Genomic DNA, 22,414 nt, shown 5'->3' with positions numbered 1-22,414 from the left:
GCTTCTTTACTGTATGTATTTGTTTCCTGGGGTTGCTGAGACAAAATTAGCACAAACTGGGGGGCTTCAAACAACAGAAACGTACTCTCTCACAGCTCTGGAGGCTGGAAGCCCACAGTCATGGCGTCTCTCTCCGGAGGCCCTGGGGAGGGTCCTTCCTGCCTCTTCCAGCTCCCAGAGCTCCAGGTGTCCCTGGGCTTGTGGCCGCATCCCTCCTGTCTCTGCCTCTGTCCTCATGTGGCCGCCTTCTCGGTTTCTATGTTTTCTGCTTTTCTGTCTCTTTTAATGTCGCCGAATTTAGGAAACACCCTAATCCAGGTGATCTCATCTCGAGGTCTTAATTACACGTGCAAATGAGGCGACAGTGGAGGTTCCAAGTGGACGAATCTTTGGGGTCTCAGTTCTCCATTTTAGCAGCCATGTAACCCTTCCTACTGATGTGCTGGCCATTCTATATCTTGCTGACATTTTGCTAATGTGAGCAACAGCTCTGCACAGACTGTGTGTACGAAGGCCATGTAACTGTTATTTTCCTTGTGGGTTATTTTCTTGGGATAGTCTTCTGAAGCAGATTTATGGCAACGGTGAGAGCGGTTTTCCAGCTCTTTTAACATGCTGCCAGGGTGTGGCCCAGAAAGGCTGGATGTCTGTTATACCCACAGCATTATGTGAAATATCTGGAAAACAGAGAAGCCAGCAATCGTTTCAGTGTCTGATAGGAGGCAGATATCCAACAAGTGAAGAATCAGCTGCGTGCAGAGCACCAAGGCCTCAGAGAAGACCTGACCTGACCGCCTTACCTTTTCTGTGGTGCCGCTTTACCCCGCGCAACTCGTTCGGTGCTTTCTGAGGGGCTGGCAGCTGAAGAAGGTGGTCACCGGATTGGTAACAGAGCCTTGGGTGAGGGCGGGGGCTTCCCCTGGCCTGTGAGCAGCTTGCCCCTGTTTGTGAAGGAGACGAGTTTTTCTTAGTTCACCAAGCTCAGGGTTCTCTGCACTTTGCCTCCCGTCCCGGCTGCCTTGTCTTTCTGCTGAGTTTTCTGTGCCTGACAGGTGATGGCCTAATGGGCTGCCCCCTGGGAGGTGAGCTTAGCAGGGATCAAAGACAATGCCATGAAGTGTCCCACTTCTGACATCAGCCAGTTGGCAGGAGGGGAGCAAGGGGAGAATCAGGGCCGTTAGGAAAATGCTTCCATCCCCAGCTTAAAACAAGGCCACCCAGACCCTCCACGGTTGGTTTTGGAAGGGGACGCGCCTTGGAGAAGGGTTGGCTGGACCGTGTGTCTCCACATTTGCGCCTCTAGATTTCAGTGCCGCAGCCGTCCGCCCTCAGAGGGGAACCACTGCACCCACGGCCCTGTGGCCATCGATGCCCCCTGCCCATCCAGCGCCCTGCAGTGCCTGAGACACAAGCGGGGAGTCCAGTATTCAGATGCGAGTGGTCTTACGGCCGGCGGTCACCGGAGTTAAATCCATGTGGCAAGTGCCTAAATCTAGATTGTCTGGTTAGGAAACAGAGTCCCCCAGCAGCGTGGGCACCCGGGAAGTACCGGGTCTTCTTTCTCCAGGCACCCATCGCCCTCTGCGGTCAGCTCCACCTTTAACACCCACCCCTGGAGCAGCTAGACATTTGGCCTCCAAGTCTAGCCGAGCATGAGGACAGGCCTCTACCTGAGGCTCAGTCTGGAGGTGATGACTGAGCACGGAGTCTGACCCCCTGAGTGCAAACCCCAGCTCTGTCTCTTACCAGCGTGTGATCAGGAATGACAGCTAACACTGCTAAGTTTCTGATTCTTCACCTGTAAAATGGGGGTGATTAGAGTGTTAAGTTCAGGGGCTTGTGGCGAGGAGTAAAAGAGATAAGCACCCAGCACAGCATCTTCCACACACAGTGCTCAGAGTCAGGGAATGTGTAAGGAACACACACGTGAAGACCGGCCCCAGGGGCTTCCCTGGTGGCGCAGCGGCTAAGACTCTGCGCTTCCAATGCAGGGGGCCAGCTTCGAGCCCTGGTCGGGGAACTAGATCTCACATGCGTGCCACAACTAAGAGTGCACATGCCACAACTAAGGAGCCAGAGAGCCACAACGAAGGAGCCTGCCTGCTGCAACTAAGACCTGGCGCAACCAAATAAATAGCTAAAATAAATATTAAAACAAAACAAAAAGACTGACTCTCCTCCTGGGGGATTGATAGGAATTATCTTACCTCCTACTCAGATGCGTGTGGCTCAGCACTTTAGGCATCACTATAATTATTGTATTGGAGAATATGACTCCATAGCACTAAATCCACACAAGAAGAAATAACATGGTCTCTGGAGTCTGGTGGATGTGGAGTAATCGCTTTACAAGGCCTAAATCACACTGGGAGGTTGCTTTCTCATGAATAGCTCAGACTTTTTTTTTTTAATCATTGCAAAAGCTAATTTATTTCACTCTTTTTATAAGAACAGAACAAACTCTTGATCCCAGTTGGGCCCAAATCACCTATTTTCGAGGCTGATTTTTTAAAAAAATTAATTAATTTTTTGGCTGTGTTGGGTCTTCGTTGCTGTGCACGGGCTTTCTCTAGTTGCAGCGAGCAGGGGCTACTCTTTGTTGCAGTGCATGGGCTCCTCATTGCAGTGGCTTTTCTTGTTGCAGAGCACGGGCTCTAGGCACGTGGTCTTCAGTAGTTGTGGCACGTGGGCTCAGTAGTTGTGGCTTGTGGGCTCTAGAGCGCAGGCTCAGTAGTTGTGGCGCACGGGCTTAGTTGCTCCAGGGCATGTGGGATCTTCCTAGACCAGGGCTTGAACCCGTGTTCCCTGCATTGGCAGGCAGATTCTTAACCACTGTTCCGCCAGGGAAGTCCTCAAGGCTGATTTTTTAAAATCTCTACAGGGAGCAGGGAACTTTAAAGCTATTAGAGCAATGCTGCTCTCCTCTGTGAATAGCCTGAATTTGACTTCAGTTTTTCCACCTGCAAAAAAGGGGGACTGTGTTAGGGTTCTCCAGAGAGAGAGCACCCATGGGATATATGGAGACACACACGCACACACACGCACACACACACACACACACACACACACACACGGAGAGAGAGAGGGAAAATAAGGAATTGGCTCACATGATCATGGAGCCCAAGATCTGGAGTCTGCAAGCTGAACCCAAAGTAGCTGCTGGTGTGAGTTCCAATCCAAGGGCAGGAGAAGACTAGTATCTCAGCTCAACGGTCAGGCAGGCAGCTGGTCCCTTTACTCAGCCCTTTTGTTTAATTCAGGTCTTCAACTGATTGGATGAGGCCCACCCACACTGGGGAGGACAATCTGCTTTCCTCAGTCTACTGATTCAAATGTTCATCTCATTCAGAAACACCTTCACAGAATATTGTGTGGCCGAGTGTCTGGGTGTCCCGTGGTCCAGTGAAGCTGACACATAAAATAGCCGTCACAGGGACTGAAGACACGTGTCCTGCTTCCTTTCCAAACTTCTACTCAGAAAGAAAGGATGGAGGTGGGCTCCAGGTTGCCACAGATCAAATAATTGTGAGACAGTGGTCTTAAAAACCAAGAAGAAGTAGATGATTTTTACTCTTAAAGACAGTCAGGCCACTATCTGAGTCTTTTTTTCACTATCTGAGTCTGAATGGGCTGCCATAACAAAACACCACGCACCAGGTGGCTTAAACAACAGAAACTTATCATCTCACCATTCTGGAGACAGGTAGCCCCAGATCAAGGTCCAGCAGGGTCAGTTTCTGGTGAGGCCTCTCATCCTGGCTTGCAGACGGCCACCTTCTTGCTGTGTCCTCACCTGGCCTCCCTCTGTGCATACACTCCTGGTGTGTCTTCCTCTCCTTATAAGGACACCAGTCCTATTGGGTCAGAGCCCCACTCTTAGGACTGCATTTAACCGTAATTACCTCCCTAAAGGTCCCATCTCCAAGTACAGTCACACTGAGGGTTAAGGCTTCATATACAAACTGGAGGGGGCGGGGTACCCATCTTTTTACCTCCCTGGAACCAAAAGATGTCATATTCAGCATTTATGGTGTAGACATGGCTCCTTCCAACCCTTAACCCCATGAAGAGGAAAGATGATGAGGTTCAATGAATTATAATGAAGGCTCTGAATGCCATCATAATTACCACTGTTGTCATTATCATTTTTATCCCAAGACATTAAGAACCTGTTCATAACATATTTGGTGGTTTACAAAGAGAACTCGAAAAATCAATTTACTCAGCAACGTTTATTGAGCAACTTTGATGCCCTTGACTAGCTACTTTTGAGGGGGAGGGAACCAAGATGAATAACAACCCCTGCCTTCAAGGTGTACCAGTTTTGTAGGAATACTTAAACACATGCACACGTACACATACCAAGAATCCAAGGTGGAAAGTGTTAAATGTAATGGAAGTGATAAAGTGACAAATGTACACTCTGGGAGTTTGGAAGGGAGATAAACGCAGAGTTGATAAGAGTCATCATCCTTTATTGAGCATTTACCGTGTGCTTGGCAGTTAGCTTAATCACGGTTCTCCAGTTCTAGGATCTTACATCATAAGGTAGACAAAATTCAACTCACAGTTTACCAAGCACTGTATGTATCGATGGGTAAAGCATTGTGTCTGAGACTCTCTCAAATGCGAAGATGATTAAGACACGTGTCCCGTCCTCTAGAAACTCATAGTATAAATAGGAAACTGTAGGAATGGGTGCTCAGCCGAACAAATTGCTATCAAATAAAAAAGTGTTCTCACTCTGTATTGGCCGGAGATAGGCACCTGTCGGGAAGGGAAGGGAAAGTGAATCTGTGTTTGTGCTTGGACACTTGGCGAGTCTCCACGTCCGGCCAGAGCAGCTCTATGTGGTAATACCTTGCGGAAAAGCCACGGGTTTGCCTGGAGTGACATGGGGTTGGAGGTCTGGGCCTGAGGAGAGCGGGAGAGGAGACAGAAGTGCTTTTACTCTCTTTAGCACTGAATGGACTCTGGTGGGGAAGTTTGCACTGAGACCAAGGGTCAATGACGGCCCTGCCCACCACTAAACTGGGGAGGGGAGGGGAGAGTGAGGGAAGTTCAGTAAGGTGGACAAAATCTGAAGTGTGAAGAGAGGGCCAGACCCATTGTCCCCACCTCCTCCGACCAGAGGAAGCGGGGCAAGCCCCTGGCCCTTCAACATCACTTGTGGTCACCAAGAGAAAGGCTTATTACTGAGCAAAGAGGCAGCCAGAATCCTGGTATCGTTGTGCAAGTTCTGGGCTTAAAAGTAGGAAGAGGGAGTGATGAGAAATGGATCAAGAAAGAAACTTGAATATAATGGTGGAGGGAGGAGTAGAAGCGGGAACAGAGGACGCACTGAGCACCTGCTATATTCTCACTAATTCTTATCTCAGTTAATCCCCCAGTAGGCAGGCCGGCCTGGCCTCGATGGAGGCGCAGCGGGCTTCAGAGCAGAGGCTCCACCCCTCACTCAGCACAGGCTGACGAGCGGCAGCCGGGCTGAGCTCGGAGCCTGTCCCTCCCACCCAGTACCCTGCCCCACCACTCCTGCACTCCCCCGGGCTGGGGGTGACTTCTCGAGCTGGGCCCCAAGCAGGTGCCTTTCCTGCCTGGGCTGGGCCTTCCTGGCGCAGCTAGTGTTTGGCCGCAGGAAGAGGATGAAAGTTTGGGGACCGTGAACGTTTATTCTAACAGCACTTTACATTTCTTTCCTAAGCGGCTGGAATTACAAAGGCTGATCCTACAGAGCATAGCGTGGGAGCCTGGAGCCCAGCCGCGCAACCCGCGCGTGCGGCGCCCGGGCAGAGACCCGAGCCGCGGGTGGGCGGGGAGGAGCGATTGTGACCTGCCCGGTCCCTCCCTCGCCAGCACTGTGATGCTGCAGGGCAGCCGCTGGTCCCCTCCCGCCTGGTGTCACAACAGCGGAGGCGGCTGTATCTGGAGCAGTTGGAGTGGGCAGGCCCAGCCGGGAGCTAGCGGGCTACGGGAGCGGCCGCGATGGTGAGCCTGCCGGGCCGGGGCGCGGTGCGCTGGGGGTTGGGGGCACGCGGCGCCCAGCGCAGGGCCGCATCTACGCGGGGGCTAGCAGCCATCGCTTTGGATCTAAGGAGTTCGAAGTCTCCTGGGGGTGTCAGTTCAGGGTCGAGGGATTCGTACCCTCGGGCGGAGGACAAGCCGGTGCCAGTGCCCCTTCTCGTAGAGAGAAAGGAGGGACGGGGGCGAGTTGCCCCTTAAAGGGACCCAAGGGAGATGTGCACACTCAGGTGATGGGAAGGGGGACATGGGGACCCTCGCAGAAGAGGTGAGCCTCTGAGGCATCACCTTGGGGCAACTCAGGAATCCGAGTGGGGGAGGGGCAGGCAGTCCAGGGATTCCCGGAGGCTGGGGGCGTGGGCGGTCAGGTCCCTACACCCAGCCAAATTTAACAGAGCCCCGAACGTGTCAGGGGACTTAGGGCGTCACAGCCCCACGCCTGGGGGCTTCGTTCTCCTTTCCCAACCCCGGCCATCTGGCTTGGGCTTCCCAGGCCCCCGGCACCTGCTCCAACTCCCCAGTTTTTCCAGTGGTCCAAGCCAGAGGACTCTGGCCCACAGGGCTCTCCTTCCGGAAGGCCGGGGGTGGGGTGGGGCTTCAGATCAGTGGTTTCCTACCCTGGCCTCTGGTCTGCCCACCTCCTTCGCGGACTTACTTGCTGGAGAGGACCTCCCCCACCTCCTCCCTTCACCCCCTGCCCTCTGGGCTGGGTAAATTTGCCTCCAATACATTTGCCCGGACGCCTGGAAAACCAGAAATCTCCTCGTCCAGAGCCCGGCTCTCTGGGCCACTGGGAGTGGGGTGGAAAGGTTGGGTGGGGAAGGGGGCAGAGCGAGCAGTCTCACAGGCCAAGGTCAGGCTTTCCACACTCTTGCCCGGGTGTCAGTGACCAGCAGGACAGGTGAGGACTGCCCTTCTCCCGGCCTCTGCTTGTTCTGGAGAGTGCCCAGGGCCCCTGGCTCTGGCCCCAGCTCTGCTGAGTCTAGTCCAGGTCTGTCCCGCACCCTCCCTCCCCAGAGCAGCCTCCTCGTGGCCAGAGGAATCCACTCCTGCCTGAGGCCCCTGGTGCCGGGTCACGGAAGGAGCTGAGCTGGGAGTTCAGAGTTTTGGCTCCTGTCTCTGCAGCTAGCTGTGTGACTTCAAGAAAGTCACTTAACCTCTCTGAAGTGGTTTTTCTCATCTACAAAATGAAGAGGGCTTACGGTTCAAATTTTCAAGGCTCCACCTAGTTTTACTATTCTAACCTTTTTATTACAGAGAATTCCAAACATATACAGAAGAAGAGTGTTATAATGAACCCCTGTGTATGCCTCATCCGGTTTCAACAGTTATCTACTTATGATGAGTCTTGCTTCATTTACTCCCCTTCCCCTCTCTCCCTGTTATTTTGAAGCAAATCCTAGGCAGCATACTCAAGATTTGATATTTTATATTTATAATATCTAGCACGTAGCTAGTGCTTTATAATTTTCAAAGTGCTGTCTCTTGCACGTTTTAATTCTGACCTGAGAGCCATAGTGAGTCTTAGAGGGGATCCCATGATTCTAATCCAACTCTCTGAGCAAACTTCAATGTGCATTCAATAGGCCAGTTTCTGAAAATACCTAATAAACCAAAAAAATGTAAAGTAAAACCTTATTTTAAATGTGCTAAAGAATTTGAAAGATGTTTAACTGAAAACCTATGGCTGAATATTTTGGAAAGAGAATATCTTTATTTTGAAACACTGAATTTTGTATAGCAGGTTCTATTTGGAATATTAATGGGCAGCACTGTCTTGATGGGGAAACTTTTTTTTTTTTTTTTGCGGTATGCGGGCCTCTCACCATTGCAGCGTCTCCCGTTGCAGAACACAGGCTCCCGACGTGCAGGCCCAGCAGCCACGGCCCACGGGCTCAGCCACTCCGCGGCATGCGGGATCCTCCCGGACCGGGACACGAACCCATGTCCCCTGCATCGGCAGGCGGACTCCCAACCACTGCGCCACCAGGGAAGCCTGGGAAAACATTTTTATTGACCATTTCACACTCACAGAATCTAAATTTATTTATTTATTTATTTATTTATATTTATTTTTGGCTGCATTAGGTCTTCGTTGCTGTGCACAGGCTTTCTCTAGTTGTGGCGAGCAGGGGCTACTCTTCGTTGCGGTACACGGGCTTCTAATTGCAGTGGCTTCTCTTGTTGTGGAGTACGGGCTCTAGGCGTTCAGGCTTCAGTAATTGCAGCACGTGGGCTCAGTAGTTGTGGCATGCAGACCCTAGAGCGGGTGGGCGTCAGTAGTTGCGGCACATGGGCTCAGTAGTTGCGGCACGTGGGCTCAGTAGTTGTGGCACACGGGCTTAGTTGCTCTGTGGCATGTGGGATCTTCCTGGACCAGGACTCAAACCCGTGTCCCCTGCATTGGCAGGCGGATTCTTAACCACTGCACCACCAAGGAAGTCCCCAGAACCTCTTTTTCAAAACCCCTTGACTCATTCCTGAAAGGCTAGGCTGACACATCTGCACAGCTGGACCCAGAGTCCCACCCGTGCCGAAAGGACTCTCCTTCCTCCAGTGGCTGGGCTTCCCTCCTGAGGGTTGGGGAAGGCTGCCCGTGTTGAGGATGGATGCAGCATTTCTGTAGTTTCTAGGTGAGGATTTTAGAACTAACCCTGTAACTGAGCATTCCCATCTGCTCCCAGGGTCCCTCTGGTAATCAGGTCTCCTGGGAACTGAGACTGTGACACCCTTTTTGGTGTCGGTGATTCCAGGCCTCGGAGAATGTGTCTGTGGTTCACGGGGGGAGTTGAGAGCACAGCCTCCTCACTGCACTCCTCCTGGGGGGGCAGGCCCGTGAGTTCAGGCGGGAACTGGCATCAGATGGCAACAAAGAGCCTGTCTTCCTGCAGAAATGGGCAGCTAGAAGGCAGAGTGTCCTGGGGGTGAGGTGGATGCTGCTCCCGAGTCCACAGGCCTCTGCAGACGCCCTGAGCGGGCGGCGTGGCTGAGTCCCACAGGGCCCGGGCTTAGCTTCCGACTCCGAGCACCCCGGGGGCTGCGGTCACTAAGTGCGGGTCCCCAGAGGTCCCTGGGCACATGCTGTGGGTGGCAGCGGAGGCCCCACCCCCAGGCACTGTGTCCACAGGGAGCGTCTGGGCTACAGTTGGGCCCACGCAGAGCCTGGGAGTGATGCTGCGGCTCAGTGACCTCAGTGACCTTGAGAGGAAGATAGAAAGTTACAGTAATTTTTGAGGAGGAGAGAGCTAGTGAGTACAGGGCTAGTGATGGGGTGGGTGGGAGGATGTGGCTCTTGGGGGCAGAGTAGACCCACTGCTCCCTCCCTTTGGCCACCAAGGGACTGACAGGACTGTCTGTGGCCTTTGTGGCTGACGTCCCCCGTCGGCGTCGTCCTGTTAGAATTTCTCCCAGATGAAGAGCCCAGGAGGAGAGTGGGTACCGTGTGCGGCGGATCAACGCTCGCTCGCTTTCTCCGGCACCTGACCCCAGTGTTGGCTGAAGCTCAAGGGCCTTTGACCTCGAAGGGTCTAGAGAGTCTAGGAGTCTACGACCAGCCCTGGCCACTCCCGAGGGCCGCCTCTGCCACCCCTGTTGCTGCCCTGCTGCAGCGCCTGCAGCCTGATGTTAACTTAGGTCGACTCTGTTCCTGCTGTTTCTGGCTTGCTATCTATTCTTTGAGTCCAAATGTGCTCTAATTGAAGGATTTTGAGCAGAGGTAGTGCAATCTTTCGTGAACCACATTGTTCTTACTTTAATTATCCCTCTGGAACACTGGTTCTACTTTTTACCTGTCATCTCCGACCTAGATCCTGAAGTGTAGGTGATTTATTATCCTAGCCTGAGAGCTAGAAGTAATTGGGTCTAAAAATATGCTTCCTGAAGGCAACTGTGTGGCCCTTGACCCCACAGGTGGTCGGGGTATGTGGCCTGGTCTCAGGTTTTCACTGGCCTACGCTGTCAGGTCCCTTCCAAGATAATATGCCAATTTCACTGTTTTGTGATAGTTCGAAACTATTCTTAAAGCTACAAAGCCTCCTTCTGCAGAGGATTGCAGTGAGCTTATCAGAGTTCTCTGAGAGCAAATGAAAAGGAAACGATTACTATTAAAACAGAAATAATATAAGGTTGACCTAAGGAAAGATTTCTTGCAGTGGAGTTATAAGAGGACTGCCAGGTTCTGGAGTGTCTTTTTTCTGCCGTCCTGCAGAACTGGGCACCCTCCCCGGGGAGGATGCTCGTGGGCAGCTCTGTTGCTGCTTCTGCCCAGCCTTCACAAGCCTACACTTCGGACAAACCAAGCCTTTTGTGGGAGCTGCCCTAAATTCTCCCGCCTCTCGTTCACACTGCTCCAGAATCCAGCTGAAACACCTGCTGGCACATCTACATTCTCCAAGATGTCTGCAAATATTCCTGCTGGGGGAAACCAAGCTGCAAGCTGTCTTTTCTCCTTTGAGCCCCTGTTGCCTCTCAGGCCCTGGCCACTCCCCTTGTTAGATGGACTCTAAGCCTCGGCAGGGTTTTCTTTCCAATCACCCCTGCGGCAGTCAAGCCCTGTACTCGAGGCTGGGTATCTGGCCAGGAAATGGGGACTCCTTGCTCTCCACCGGGTAAGTCAGAAAAGCAAAAGAGCGGCTAGGAGCCATGCAGTAGAGCAGTGATGGGGAGGCGGGGGCTGAGAGAGGGCGCCGTGGGGCCCCGGCTGGTGTGGGGCCTTCCAGACCTTCTGCAGGAGGGGACGACTAATGAGCGACTTGAAGGGCGAGTGGGAGTTGGCCCAGTCCCTCCTGATGCCGTCTTGCAGACAACGACAGTAGCTCTGTGCTGCAGGAACCAACAGAGCAGGTCTCTTTGGTAGCCACCCAGCACTAGGTCTGGGGAGGGGTGTCATGTTTTCCTCGAGGAAGGGCGCTCCTGTGTTAGGTCTCTCCAGCTCCCTCACCTTCACCCCCTGGACTGCTGGGCTGGAGGCTCCAGCACCACTGGTGGGACCCCCTTCATCTCACAGGGGCCCAGGAGCAGAAAGCTGGCCTGAGCCCTACAAGCCCAGAGTCAAAATAGAACTGAGGGAGGAGCAGTGTGAGAGAGAAAGCAGCAGCTCTGCCTGGCCAGAGACGGAATCTGAAACATGAGTTTGGAGCAAACACATGATGTAAAGTTCCTCTGCTGAGTCAGCTCACCCCCCCCCGGCCCTGGCCTCGGCACTCACCACCCGGAGAAACAGTCCTGGTCTTGCAGGGAGGGTGGCCCACTTTCAGAGGCTCCCACTGCGAGCCCTTCTGTTTCTGTCTGCGATGGAGCTTTTTTTGGTTTGGAGGTTTGCCGTCCAAGCTCGCCTTGTTCTCTGCTATCAGGCTTGTGCTGCCGTAGGTGTGGCCCACCAGAGCCCAGAGGGTTAAGAGTGCAAACGAGGCAGGGGGGTGGGTGGTGTCAAGGAGAGGACTCGGGCCGAGGTCAGAAGACCTGGATTTGGGGCCAGGCTCTTGCCCTGCGAAATTTCCAATCTGCCCCTTTACCTTTCTGAGCCTCAGCTTTTTCACCTGTAAAATAATGGGGTGGGAATCATATTCGGTGATCCGTGAGGCCAGCCCAGCTCTAGAATCCTGAAGGCTCTGAGCTCACATAACGTCCCTGGTCATGGCAGATGGGTGACCTGTCTTGGGCATGAGGGCTGGCCCCCAGGCCGTCAGCACTGGGGGTGCTTTGCGTGTTCCTGTGTAGAGCCTCCAGGAAGGGGGTGGGTGGCAACGAGGCACAGTGGCCAGAGGAGCCGTGGGGTCCTTGTCCTCTCAGAGCAGGTGCAAATGGTGCACAGACCTTAGCACCATTAGTTAAATGGGGGGCTCCCCTAACTTTTCATTTCACTGGTGATTTCCTCATGTGACTTTATGTAATTAATTTATTTAGGCCGTGCTGCGTGGCTTGTGGGATCTTAGTTCCCCGACCAGGGATTGAACCCTGGCCCCGACAGTGAGAGCACCCAGGTCCTAACCACTGGACCGCCAGGGAAGTTCCCCCCTCGCATAACTTTAAAGTTCTCATTTGCCCTGACAAACTGGGCTCTTGGTCATTGCTAGTTGAATCAATGACAGAGTGAAAAGGGACAGGAAGAGCCTGGCCCTTCGCAGTGGGTCGTTAGGGTGAGGGGAGCCGTCACTTGGCTCTTACTCTGTTTCCTTTCTTTAATTTTTGTCATTTTAGTATGAAAACCATCAAACCTTCAGAGAAGTACGGTAGTGTATCGCCACCCATATATCCATCATCTAGATTTAATAATTACTATTTCTCTGCCATGTTTACTTTACCTGATGTGTTTGTGTTCAGTAGTTGTGGCACACGGGCTTAGTTGCTCCGCGGCATGTGGGATCTTCCTGGACCAGGGCTCGAACCTGTGTTCCCTGCATTGGCAGGTGGATTCTTAACCACTGTGCCACCAGGCAGGTCCCCCCCAACACACCATCTTTTGATTTGTTCAAACCAGAATTCAGTTAACATTCACATACTCCATGTGGATGTTATGTGTCTTAAGTTCCTCTTGATGTGGGTCAGTCCCTCCTTCACCTTTGTTTTTCATGAGTTAAAAAGATTGGGTCAATTTCCCTGTAAAATGTCTCACCTTCTGGATTCATGTCGTTTTCTCGCCATGTCCCTTATCCCTTGGACCCCTGTGTTTTCTATAAAGTGGGAGCTACATATAAAGGGTGTAATATGTTAAGGCTGAGTATTTTTTTTTTTTTTGCGTTACGCGGGCCTCTCACTGCCGTGGCCTCTCCCGTTGCGGAGCACAGGCTCCGGACGCGCAGGCCCAGCAGCCATGGCTCACGGGCCCAGCCGCTCCGCGGCATGCGGGTTCTTCCCGGACCAGGGCACGAACCCGTGTCCCCTGCATCGGCAGGCGGACTCTCAACCACTGCGCCACCAGGGAAGCCCCTGAGTCTATCGTATACCTCTGGTTACTCTCGTGAATTAGTGTAACAGGGAAAACTGCTCCTCCTAAGGAGTGTGCGTGTGTGTGTGTGACTGATTTCATCTGTGGAGACTGGCATATTGACTAGCATGAGGTTAAAGGGGTGTGAAAACCTCCATATCACCATGTTGGTGGTTTTCAGGACCCTGAGATCCTTTACTCTTCCTCCTCTGACCTTTGATCTTCCTGAAATACCCCTGTTTCCTTCCAGAAAGGCCCAGGGGATGCCTGGAGGATGGTTGGGAGGTAGGGTCACAGGACAACATGTGGGACCTGCTCCTTTCAGGTCTCTCCGGGTCCCCTCAGTTCACACCCCCCCCCCCCAGGAAGCCACAGCTGCATGTGAAGGTGTGGTCTGGTCGGTAGCTGCTGGTTATGGGGGGTTCCTGGGGGAAGGACCCTGCTGCCTTAGGCCTGAATTGAGTCCGAAGATAAAGTCCTTTCATTGTGAGAGAAACGTAGCCTGAGGTCTCCGGCTTTCCACCTGTGCCTCTTCCAGGTGGAGAGTGAAGCTCCAATAATGAAAATGCATAATGATAAGGATAAGAGCAATCACAACAAAAGTGATCGGTAACTTATGCTTTTCAGATGAAGGGGGTTTACGTAACTCAGCCCAGGTCACACAGCACAGCATGTAACTTGAGAGGCAAGATTTGTGCCCTGGGGTGTGGGTGGCTGTGAGCAAAGCCCTTTCCTGGCCACCAGGCTCACAGAAGCACAGAGGCCAGGGCACAGAGACAGGTGTGGAGCAGTGCCACGTTGTATAAGTGTTAGGGCACCGGCTCCTGACACCACTGGCTTCCCTGCACCCACACCCAGGGAGCCCCAGGGTCCCAGGAGTCCCATACCCCATGCCCAGCCACGGTCTCTGGAGGCTCTGCTCCTGGCTTGGGTTCCCCGGAGCTGGAAAATGCCAGGTCGGGTCACAGTTAAGAATAGAAGGCCACACAGTGGGCACATGCTTCCCTGCCCAGCTCCATCTCGAGCACACAGTCTCCTTGCAGGGCCCCTGCTTCCCCGGTGGGGTGTTGGGGGTGACGAGTACACCGTCCCAGCAAAACCATAACACACACTCACACACTCACATCCACACGCACACACTTACACATATATACACACATACACACCACACGAATGTACACAACACAAACACACACGCACACCCCATCCTAAGCTGTTAGTACCAGGACCAATCAGGTAACTGCAGCTTCACACCAGAGCAACATAGAGAAAAGGACACTCTAAAGGTCAGCTTTCCTTAGCACTTGGCCTGACGTGGGCGAAGGAGCAGGTTATGGTGGCCACAGAGGAACTTTCCAGTCCCTCAGAGTTCAGGAGGTGCCTACTTTGTCCCCTCCCAGCCCTCCCTTGCTGATGTACTGATCCTTTCTCATTCCTACAGTTGTAGCCAGAACACTAATGACACCCATGATACAGACTCCAAAGTACATTCCACCGTGTGCTTCCCTGTTCTGTGATGCGGAGACGGGGAGCGTGTATGTGAGTGTGTATGTGAGTGTGTGTGTGTGTGTGTGTGTATGTGAGTGTGTGTGTGTGTGTGTGTGTGTGTGTGTGTGTGTGTGTGTGTGTGGCGGCGGCTGGGAGACTCAGGCTGCAGCAGGAACGGGAGCCCTGCGCTGGGCAGGGCAGTGGATTTGGGTGTGGTTTCTGCTGTTCTCACTGGTTCTTCCTTTGACCAGCTCCATCCGTGCAGGAGTCTCGTGGTTTGGAATTAGCCCAGTTTCCTCCACGCAGCTGCCCTCTTTTTCCTTGTCTTGACACAAAGGATTAACCCTGGAAAGCAATCTTTACAGCAAACCACAAAGCTGCGGTGCTTCTTTGGAACCGAGTCTTGATCTGGATGCTGTGGTGCCCAGACCCCACGTGGCGGGGGCATGGCATGGCGGGAGGCATGGGTGTCCTGCCCGTTGAGTTCCAGGGATGGACAGGTCCTCAGAGGTGGGGGCCTGGGGCCCTGGGGGCCTGGGGCAGAGGCGTGGCCGGGCCGGGGCTCTGACTGGGCTGCTCTCTCCCCGCAGCGGGAATGCATATCCGTCCATGTGGGCCAAGCAGGGGTCCAGATCGGCAATGCCTGCTGGGAGCTCTTCTGCCTGGAGCATGGCATCCAGGCCGATGGCACTTTTAGCACGCAGGCCAGCAAGGTCCAGGACGACGACTCCTTCACCACCTTCTTCAGCGAGACCGGCAACGGGAAGCACGTGCCCCGGGCCGTCATGGTCGATCTGGAGCCCACCGTGGTGGGTGAGTGTGGGCCAGGGTCCCCGCACAGGGACAGCACCGGACTGCAGAGGCCGTGGTGTCTGGGGAAGCAGATCTGCACGTGGAAGGGGTGGCTCATCCGGAGCCCCCCACCACATGACTCTTGGCTCCTAGAGTTCTCCGCAGTCTCGGGATCTCAAGTGGGGATCACAGATCTCTGCTGCCCATTAAAGCTCCAACCTAGTGCTCTCCACTGAAATCTGCTGAGACAGACCGACATTGCCGACATTGTTTATTAAATACTAAGGGTCAAAATACAAATAATTTCAGAAATTATAAGATGCCCTCAAACAGTCGGTTTCCCAAAGTGTATGTTTCCGATCTACGGTAATTGCAGTCTGTCCCGGCGGCCTGGGATAACCTTGCAGCATCTCGCTCACGAGACGAAATAGCAGGCACTTTCTCTTACAGCCAGAGGCTGCCGTAGGTTAGAATGAACCTCTTCTGGATCTTAGGGAACAGGAATTCTGACTGGTGTTGGGGCAGGATTCTTGCTCTCCCAGCTCCCCCGGCCCCAGTACCCCCTGGATCAGTCCTCGCTCTTCATCAGGATTTTCTCATCTTCAAAGTCTGCTCACCAGCGAAGGTGGACAAGTCCCCCAGGGATGTCTGGGCACTGCCTGCGGTGCCTGAACACTGTTTCTAGGGCCACAGACCCCAGGCCCTCTATCCCATGGACGCTTGTACAAATACAGAAAGGGCAGATGAGCTTCCCAGGCCACTGCATAGATGGGTGCTTTCCCTGGGGGAGCAGAGGGACCCTGTAGAAGAGAGGGGCTGTAGGTGGGGCCTGAGGCACCTTGGCCTGCTGTGTGTCCACTTTGCGTGGACCTTGGAGGTGAGCAGAGCCCCCGGCCCCGTGGCCTCTCTTGGGCTCCAGCTCTTCTGGAGCCTGGAACATAGCTTTGCTTCAAAGTTGTTCTGAAATATCTCTAATGCCTGACATGTATTGTTGCCACCAGAGATGGAGGTTAGGGCTGGGACAATTCCGGGGGAGCCTAGGAGCCAGGCATATTCTGAATCTTTCTCTGTGTCCCTGGAACATTTGAATGCAAGTGAAATCGGGTTAAATTCTGGGGTAAATTTTGCAGCATGAATGAAAAACAAGAGGGAAGCCTTGTGGGTCCAGGGGGAAGAGGCAGTCAACTTTGGTGTTTGGCCAGCTTTGTAAACCCAAGGCTTTTTAAGGTCCAGCCAGTAGAGCAGCTGGCTTCTCATTGCTGCTTGAGTCCCGGGCTTCTGGCTCTGTTAGTGCCTGTGTTACCCTGGAATTCTCTTAGCCTCGCAGGTATATTATAGGGTTGTCTGTTTCCACCTCAATGGAGTTCAGTAGGTAGGGGTGCCATGTGTATTCTCTTCTGGGAACCAGGTAGTAAGACTGATGGTCCCCTCTCTTGGTAGATGAGGTTCGGGCAGGAACCTACCGCCAGCTGTTCCATCCAGAGCAGCTGATCACAGGAAAAGAGGATGCAGCTAACAACTACGCGCGGGGCCACTACACGGTGGGAAAGGAGAGCATCGACCTGGTGCTGGACCGCATTCGCAAGCTGGTATGTGTTTACAAGGGCAGGGAGCTGGTGAGCTGGACGTACTAGGATTCACCTCTCTGAACAGGCTGGGTGGAGGCACGTGACCCCTGGCTACAGGATAAACGCCTAAGATTTGGGAATTTCTGCTTATGTCCGTAAGAGACATTCACAGGGCTGACGCCCCTTCCTCTGGCTGGACATTGTGGGCTGCCCTCCAGGTGATGCCCCGGTAGCAGTTACAGGTGCTCTATGGTGGTGTCTGGGCAGATTCCAGGTGTGAGAAAGGCGAAGCTCTTTGCTTCCTGTCAGCACAGTTTAACAAAGCATTTAACTTGGAAGAGAAGAGGAAGATTGTTGATCTATTTCAGCACTTACAAACGGCATTACCAATGTCAAATATGTTCCGTTTAATCCCCTAAATAATGATACAAAGGAGGTCTTGTCCTTGAACTTTACAGATGGGGAGATTGAGGGCCAGGGTGGTTCAATAACTTGGTCTGGGTCCCACAGCTAGAAAGTGGCCAAGTCAGGATCTGAACCGGGTTGCTTTGACTAGAAAGCTCAGGGTGGGTCCCTTGTCTACTCGATCCCCCTTTCCTAATCTGTACAACGGAAAAGGTTGGGCTTGATCAGGGGTTCTTGGGAGCTAAGGATGTGGACTTTTCTGTTTAGAGGAGGGCTAGTAGGGTTCATCAGTCTCAGAGCCGTCTGTGATCCCTAAAGCTCAGAACCACAGGACTGAACACAGTCACAGATCACGGCCAATGGGGAAGTTCTGTGACCTGTGAATTCTCTTAGTTCTGGTGAGAGCTAACTGTCAGGTCCTTGCTTAATTATCACAACAACCTCATGAGATGAATTTTTTTTTTTTTTTTTTGCGGTATGCGGGCCTCCCACCGCTGCGGCCTCTCCCGTTGTGGAGCACAGGCTCCGGACGCGCAGGCCCAGCGGCCATGGCTCACGGGCCCAGCCGCCCCGCGGCATGTGGGATCTTCCTGGACAGGGGCATGAACCCACGTCCCCTGCATCGGCAGGCGGACTCTCAACCACTGCGCCACCAGGGAAGCCCGAGATGAATATTTTTTATTGTTCTCACTTTAACCAAGAAGAAACATGAGTCTGGAGGGTTCAGTTCAGTAACTTGCTCGAATTTTTACGACTCGGAAGTGGCAAAGTTGATGTTAAATCTCAGGTTCTCTGACCCATTTATCTTCCTGAGCCACCTTCCAAGGTTGGGCTGGGATGTGTAGGTCTGCAGTTCCCGCAAGATCAAATGACTAGGGCTGGGGAAGTGGGCAAGGAGCTGGGGCTCTCATGGGGCAAAGTCATTAACCGCCGTGGTTCTGGAAGCTCATTCCTGGTCCAACCAGGCCACTGGGCTGGAAGCTTCATGGACCCGGAGGTGTGTGCAGGTTTGCTGCCCGTATTTTAGTGGTTCCTCCCAAGACCGCCGAGGCTCCTTTGTGTTTCCTTGCTCCTTCAAGGCTGTTTTGATTTCACCCACTTGACAACGTTGAGGGATAGAGTGGGGCAGACAGAGAGGCCCGTGAGGGAGTCCTCAGAGCCTTGTCTCGTGTCCTCCGCTCCCAGACAGATGCCTGCTCAGGCCTGCAGGGCTTCCTCATCTTCCACAGCTTCGGGGGCGGCACCGGCTCCGGCTTCACTTCTCTGCTGATGGAACGCCTCTCCCTGGATTACGGCAAGAAGTCCAAGCTGGAGTTCGCCATCTACCCGGCCCCCCAGGTGTCCACGGCCGTGGTGGAGCCCTACAACTCCATCCTGACCACGCACACGACCCTGGAGCACTCGGACTGTGCCTTCATGGTCGACAACGAGGCCATCTATGACATCTGCCGCCGCAACCTAGACATCGAGCGCCCGACGTACACCAACCTCAACCGCCTCATTAGCCAGATCGTGTCCTCCATCACGGCCTCCCTGCGCTTCGACGGCGCCCTCAACGTGGACCTCACCGAGTTCCAGACCAACCTGGTGCCCTACCCCCGCATCCACTTCCCCCTGGTCACCTATGCGCCCATCATCTCGGCCGAGAAGGCCTACCACGAGCAGCTGTCCGTGGCCGAGATCACCAGCTCCTGCTTTGAGCCCAACAGCCAGATGGTGAAGTGTGACCCCCGTCACGGCAAGTACATGGCCTGCTGCATGCTCTACCGGGGGGACGTGGTGCCCAAGGATGTGAACGTCGCCATTGCCGCCATCAAGACCAAGAGGACCATCCAGTTTGTCGACTGGTGTCCCACAGGCTTCAAGGTGAGAGCTGGTGGCTTGGTGGAGACAGACAGCTAGAGAAGCAGAGGGAGACAGCAAGGATGGGGAGAAAGGTGGGCGCTCAGGGTCTTGGACTGATGTACATTCCGTGGGAGCTCTGGGATGAGATGGGAAGAGGGGCTTAAGCCAAATGTAACACTAATTTCATTCATTAACTCGTTCATTCACCTATTTTAGGTCAGGAGAGATTTTGAGAGGATTATTGGAAGAGGGGGAGGGCACTAGGGCAGTAGGGAGAAGGGCTCCACCTCTCCTGCCCTAAGATCTGCAGACATCTCAAAGGTCAGGCAGAAAGGACTTTTCTCTTACAGGGAGGAGTGAACGGGGCTAGAACGAACTTGTGTGCAAGTGGGATGAAGAGGATGACTGGGTGGAAGTAGCTCTGATCTGACGGTAGATCAGAGAATGCAGTAACCAGATTATTCAAGTTGCCAGAGAGGTGTAATTCCCTCCTCTAACACCTCAAAAGATGTGTTCTTCTCTCCCCAGTTTATTTTGAAAAATTATTCGCCCTGTAAGTTTTCATCGATTTCGAGTAAGGATAAGGAGTTCCATGGTTATCACGTGGTTGTGATTCACATTATGAAGCCCTGACATTTCCACTAACCGGGAGTGAGCTGGGAGCCTGTTGTAGGTCTGCGGTCTGGGGAACACCGGACTCTGAGGGTTGGTGTGGGTACACAGTAGCCAGGGAAGGCCCCCAGCTCCCAGGACCAGAAGATGTCGAGCACTGGAAGTCCCCCCTGAGTCGCCCTGGCCGGGCAGGCAGCTGCCCCTGCACTCGTGCCTGCTTGACTGCTTTGTCCTGTGTCCCACGGTCTCATCCGAGTCCACCATCAAAGCGGCTGCCACCATTCATGTTAATTAGACCCCTGGCAGGCCTTTAATAATTTAGAGGTTTGCTGAACACCAGAGGTGGTTGTGACAGTTGCTCGAGACAGAGATGAGCATGTCTCAGTTTTCCCTGCTGGGACTTAACGGAAACAAGACACCTCATGCTGGCTTCTCAGCTGAGAGGCTGATGGCAGAGAGCATTTCCCACCTTGCTCTGCTCCAGCCACGTACAGAATCCTTTGCCCTGGACTGTGCCTATTTTTATGTGGCAGCTCTGGTCACTCTTGCGAAAACATTCAGGATCTTCCCCCAAGTTGTTGGGTTTTAATTCTTTCAAATGGAAACAAACAACAAAACAAGCTAGTAGTAAAATGAATAGGCAAAAAAAAGAATGAGATATGAGGGTGGTTGAGAAATTAACAAAAAGGACATGCCCCCGTATTCTTGCCCCTTTATTTTAAGCTGAAGCTCCGGGGTTATGACCAGAAAGATAAGGCAGTGCTTTAGCTGCTTCTCAGAAAAGCACATGCCGTGGGGGTGGATGGTGTTGAACTTCACCCTGTAGCATCCTCCCCAGGGTCAAGGGATGCTACTGCTGAAAAGAGAGCAGAGTTGGCTGGTCTAGTGAAATATGTCATGTGGCATTGCCTTCTCCCTTCTCACTTTGGTCCTTTGCCCCTGTCTCAGCATCACCTCCACCCCCAAGATGCCACTTTTGTTTAAGAGGAATGATAGATCATTGTGAATTCATTTAGTGGGTTACCCACCTTGGCTGTACAGCCTGCTGCCACTCCCACCTCCACCTCTCAGAGGACATGCATTTTAAAGCTATGAATTTAAGAGATTGACAGTTAAGACCTGGTGGCCTGGTGGAGAGGCATTTTGGGGCCAGCTCCATGGTTCTCAGTGTCCCATGAGTATTATCACAGTTGTCACCTGAGGCCCCTTCCAGGTTCCTAGAGTTCCTGGGGTCGGCTCCATTTTGGGGTATGTGTGGGGAGAAGGGAGATTTCCGGGATATTAGCCCCCTCATCAGGTTGGGCTGGATCAACTTGGAGGACCCTCCATGCTGCCAGAACTTGGGGGATTGGCTCATCCAGCAAGAGTTTTAATTGACTTTCTTTGATTTCCATGCTTTTCTTCCAAGAAACCCCACTCCCCAGAGATAGAGGGCCTGGTAAATGCTGACACCATCCCCAGAACCTTTTGCATCTCTTTATTTATTGCTTGAGAATATCTCCCTGATCTTTTTTAAAATTGATTAATTAATTAAGTTTTGGCTGCGTTGGGTCCTCCTTGTTGTGCACGGGCTTTCTCTAGTTGTGGCGAGCGGGGGCTACTGTTCGTTGCAGTGCGCCGGCTTCTCATTGCGGTGGCTTCTCTTGCTGCGGAGCACGGGCTCTAGGCGCGCGGGCTTCAGTAGTTGTGGCTCGTGGGCTCTAGAGGGCAGGCTCAGTAGTCGTGGCGCACGGGCTTAGCTGCTCCGTGGCATGTGGGATTTTCTTGGACCAGGGCTCGAACCCATGTCCCCTGCATTGGCAGGTGGATTCTTAACCACTGCGCCACCAGAGAAGTCCTCTCCCTGATCTTTCAAACAGCCCTTCACCCTTGGCAGAGAAACTGCCCTAAACCCGTTGACAGCATAACTAAGAGGAACCCGAGATACCATTGGAAGGAGTGAACTTATAATAACCCCCGTCTGCTGGCACTGCACACGCGCCCTGCTTGACCCCCTGTTCCCTATCCTCATTTGCCTGCTTGAGTCTCCCACTAGGGTTTCCACCAGCCCTTCGCCTCCCCTTGAGTTTCCCGGCCCAGTGCCGCTTGCTTTTGCTTTCTCTCCCACACGCACCTCTCTACCCACCCGCCGTCCCACCTCCTGATCCCCTCTTCACATCCAGGCCTGCTGCCCACCCACCACGTGACCAAGGTGCCCCAGCTTGTGTTATCCGCTGACTGCCGCATCTTCACCCTCTCTTCCCCAGGTGGGCATCAACTACCAGCCCCCCACGGTCGTCCCCGGGGGAGACCTGGCCAAGGTGCAGCGGGCCGTCTGCATGCTGAGCAACACCACGGCCATCGCCGAGGCCTGGGCCCGCCTGGACCACAAGTTCGACCTCATGTACGCCAAGCGTGCCTTCGTGCACTGGTACGTCGGAGAGGGGATGGAAGAAGGAGAATTTTCCGAGGCCCGGGAGGACCTGGCTGCCCTGGAGAAGGATTATGAGGAAGTGGGGACTGATTCTTTTGAAGAAGAAAACGAAGGGGAGGAATTTTAAATACAAACATTCCTCGTGGCTGTGTCTCTTTATTCCTGCTGCCCCTCCAAGCACGTTTAACTTTTCCTAGAGCAGCAGACCCCGGCCTGGGTCCCGACACCAGTACCTGTGGGTGATGGGGCCAGCACGGACGCTGAGCTCTGCCAGACCCTCCCGTGGGGGAGCACAGCTCCGTGTCAGCAAAGGGAACGAGAGTCACTGTCTCTGGGTTAGGGTGCAGG

General features: G+C 53.4%; 1 protein-coding gene across 2 annotated transcripts in view; it reads left to right on the top strand.

The window, feature by feature from the left end:
* Window positions 1-22,211, top strand: part of TUBA8 (tubulin alpha 8) — a 31,937-nt gene extending 9,726 nt beyond the window's left edge. The window contains exons 2-5 of one of the 2 annotated variants that reach the window (XM_029204674.1): window positions 15,022-15,244; window positions 16,664-16,812; window positions 18,382-19,062; window positions 21,900-22,211. In XM_029204674.1, coding sequence (XP_029060507.1) covers window positions 15,217-15,244; window positions 16,664-16,812; window positions 18,382-19,062; window positions 21,900-22,193 — 1,152 coding nt within the window. In that variant the 5' untranslated portion in view covers window positions 15,022-15,216 and the 3' untranslated portion in view covers window positions 22,194-22,211. Of the gene's footprint in view, window positions 1-12,955; window positions 15,245-16,663; window positions 16,813-18,381; window positions 19,063-21,899 lie in introns of those variants that run through there. The other variant, XM_029204673.1, reaches the window with a different exon arrangement.
* The last annotated feature ends 203 nt before the right edge of the window (window positions 22,212-22,414 follow it).

Source organism: Monodon monoceros, unplaced genomic scaffold, assembly GCF_005190385.1.
Source record: "Monodon monoceros isolate NGI ecotype Baffin Bay Population unplaced genomic scaffold, NGI_Narwhal_1 Super_Scaffold_6, whole genome shotgun sequence".
NCBI classification, from domain to species: Eukaryota; Metazoa; Chordata; class Mammalia; order Artiodactyla; family Monodontidae; genus Monodon; species Monodon monoceros.
Note: the sequence above shows the minus strand (reverse complement) of the source record. Positions and strands in the feature narration are given on the sequence as shown.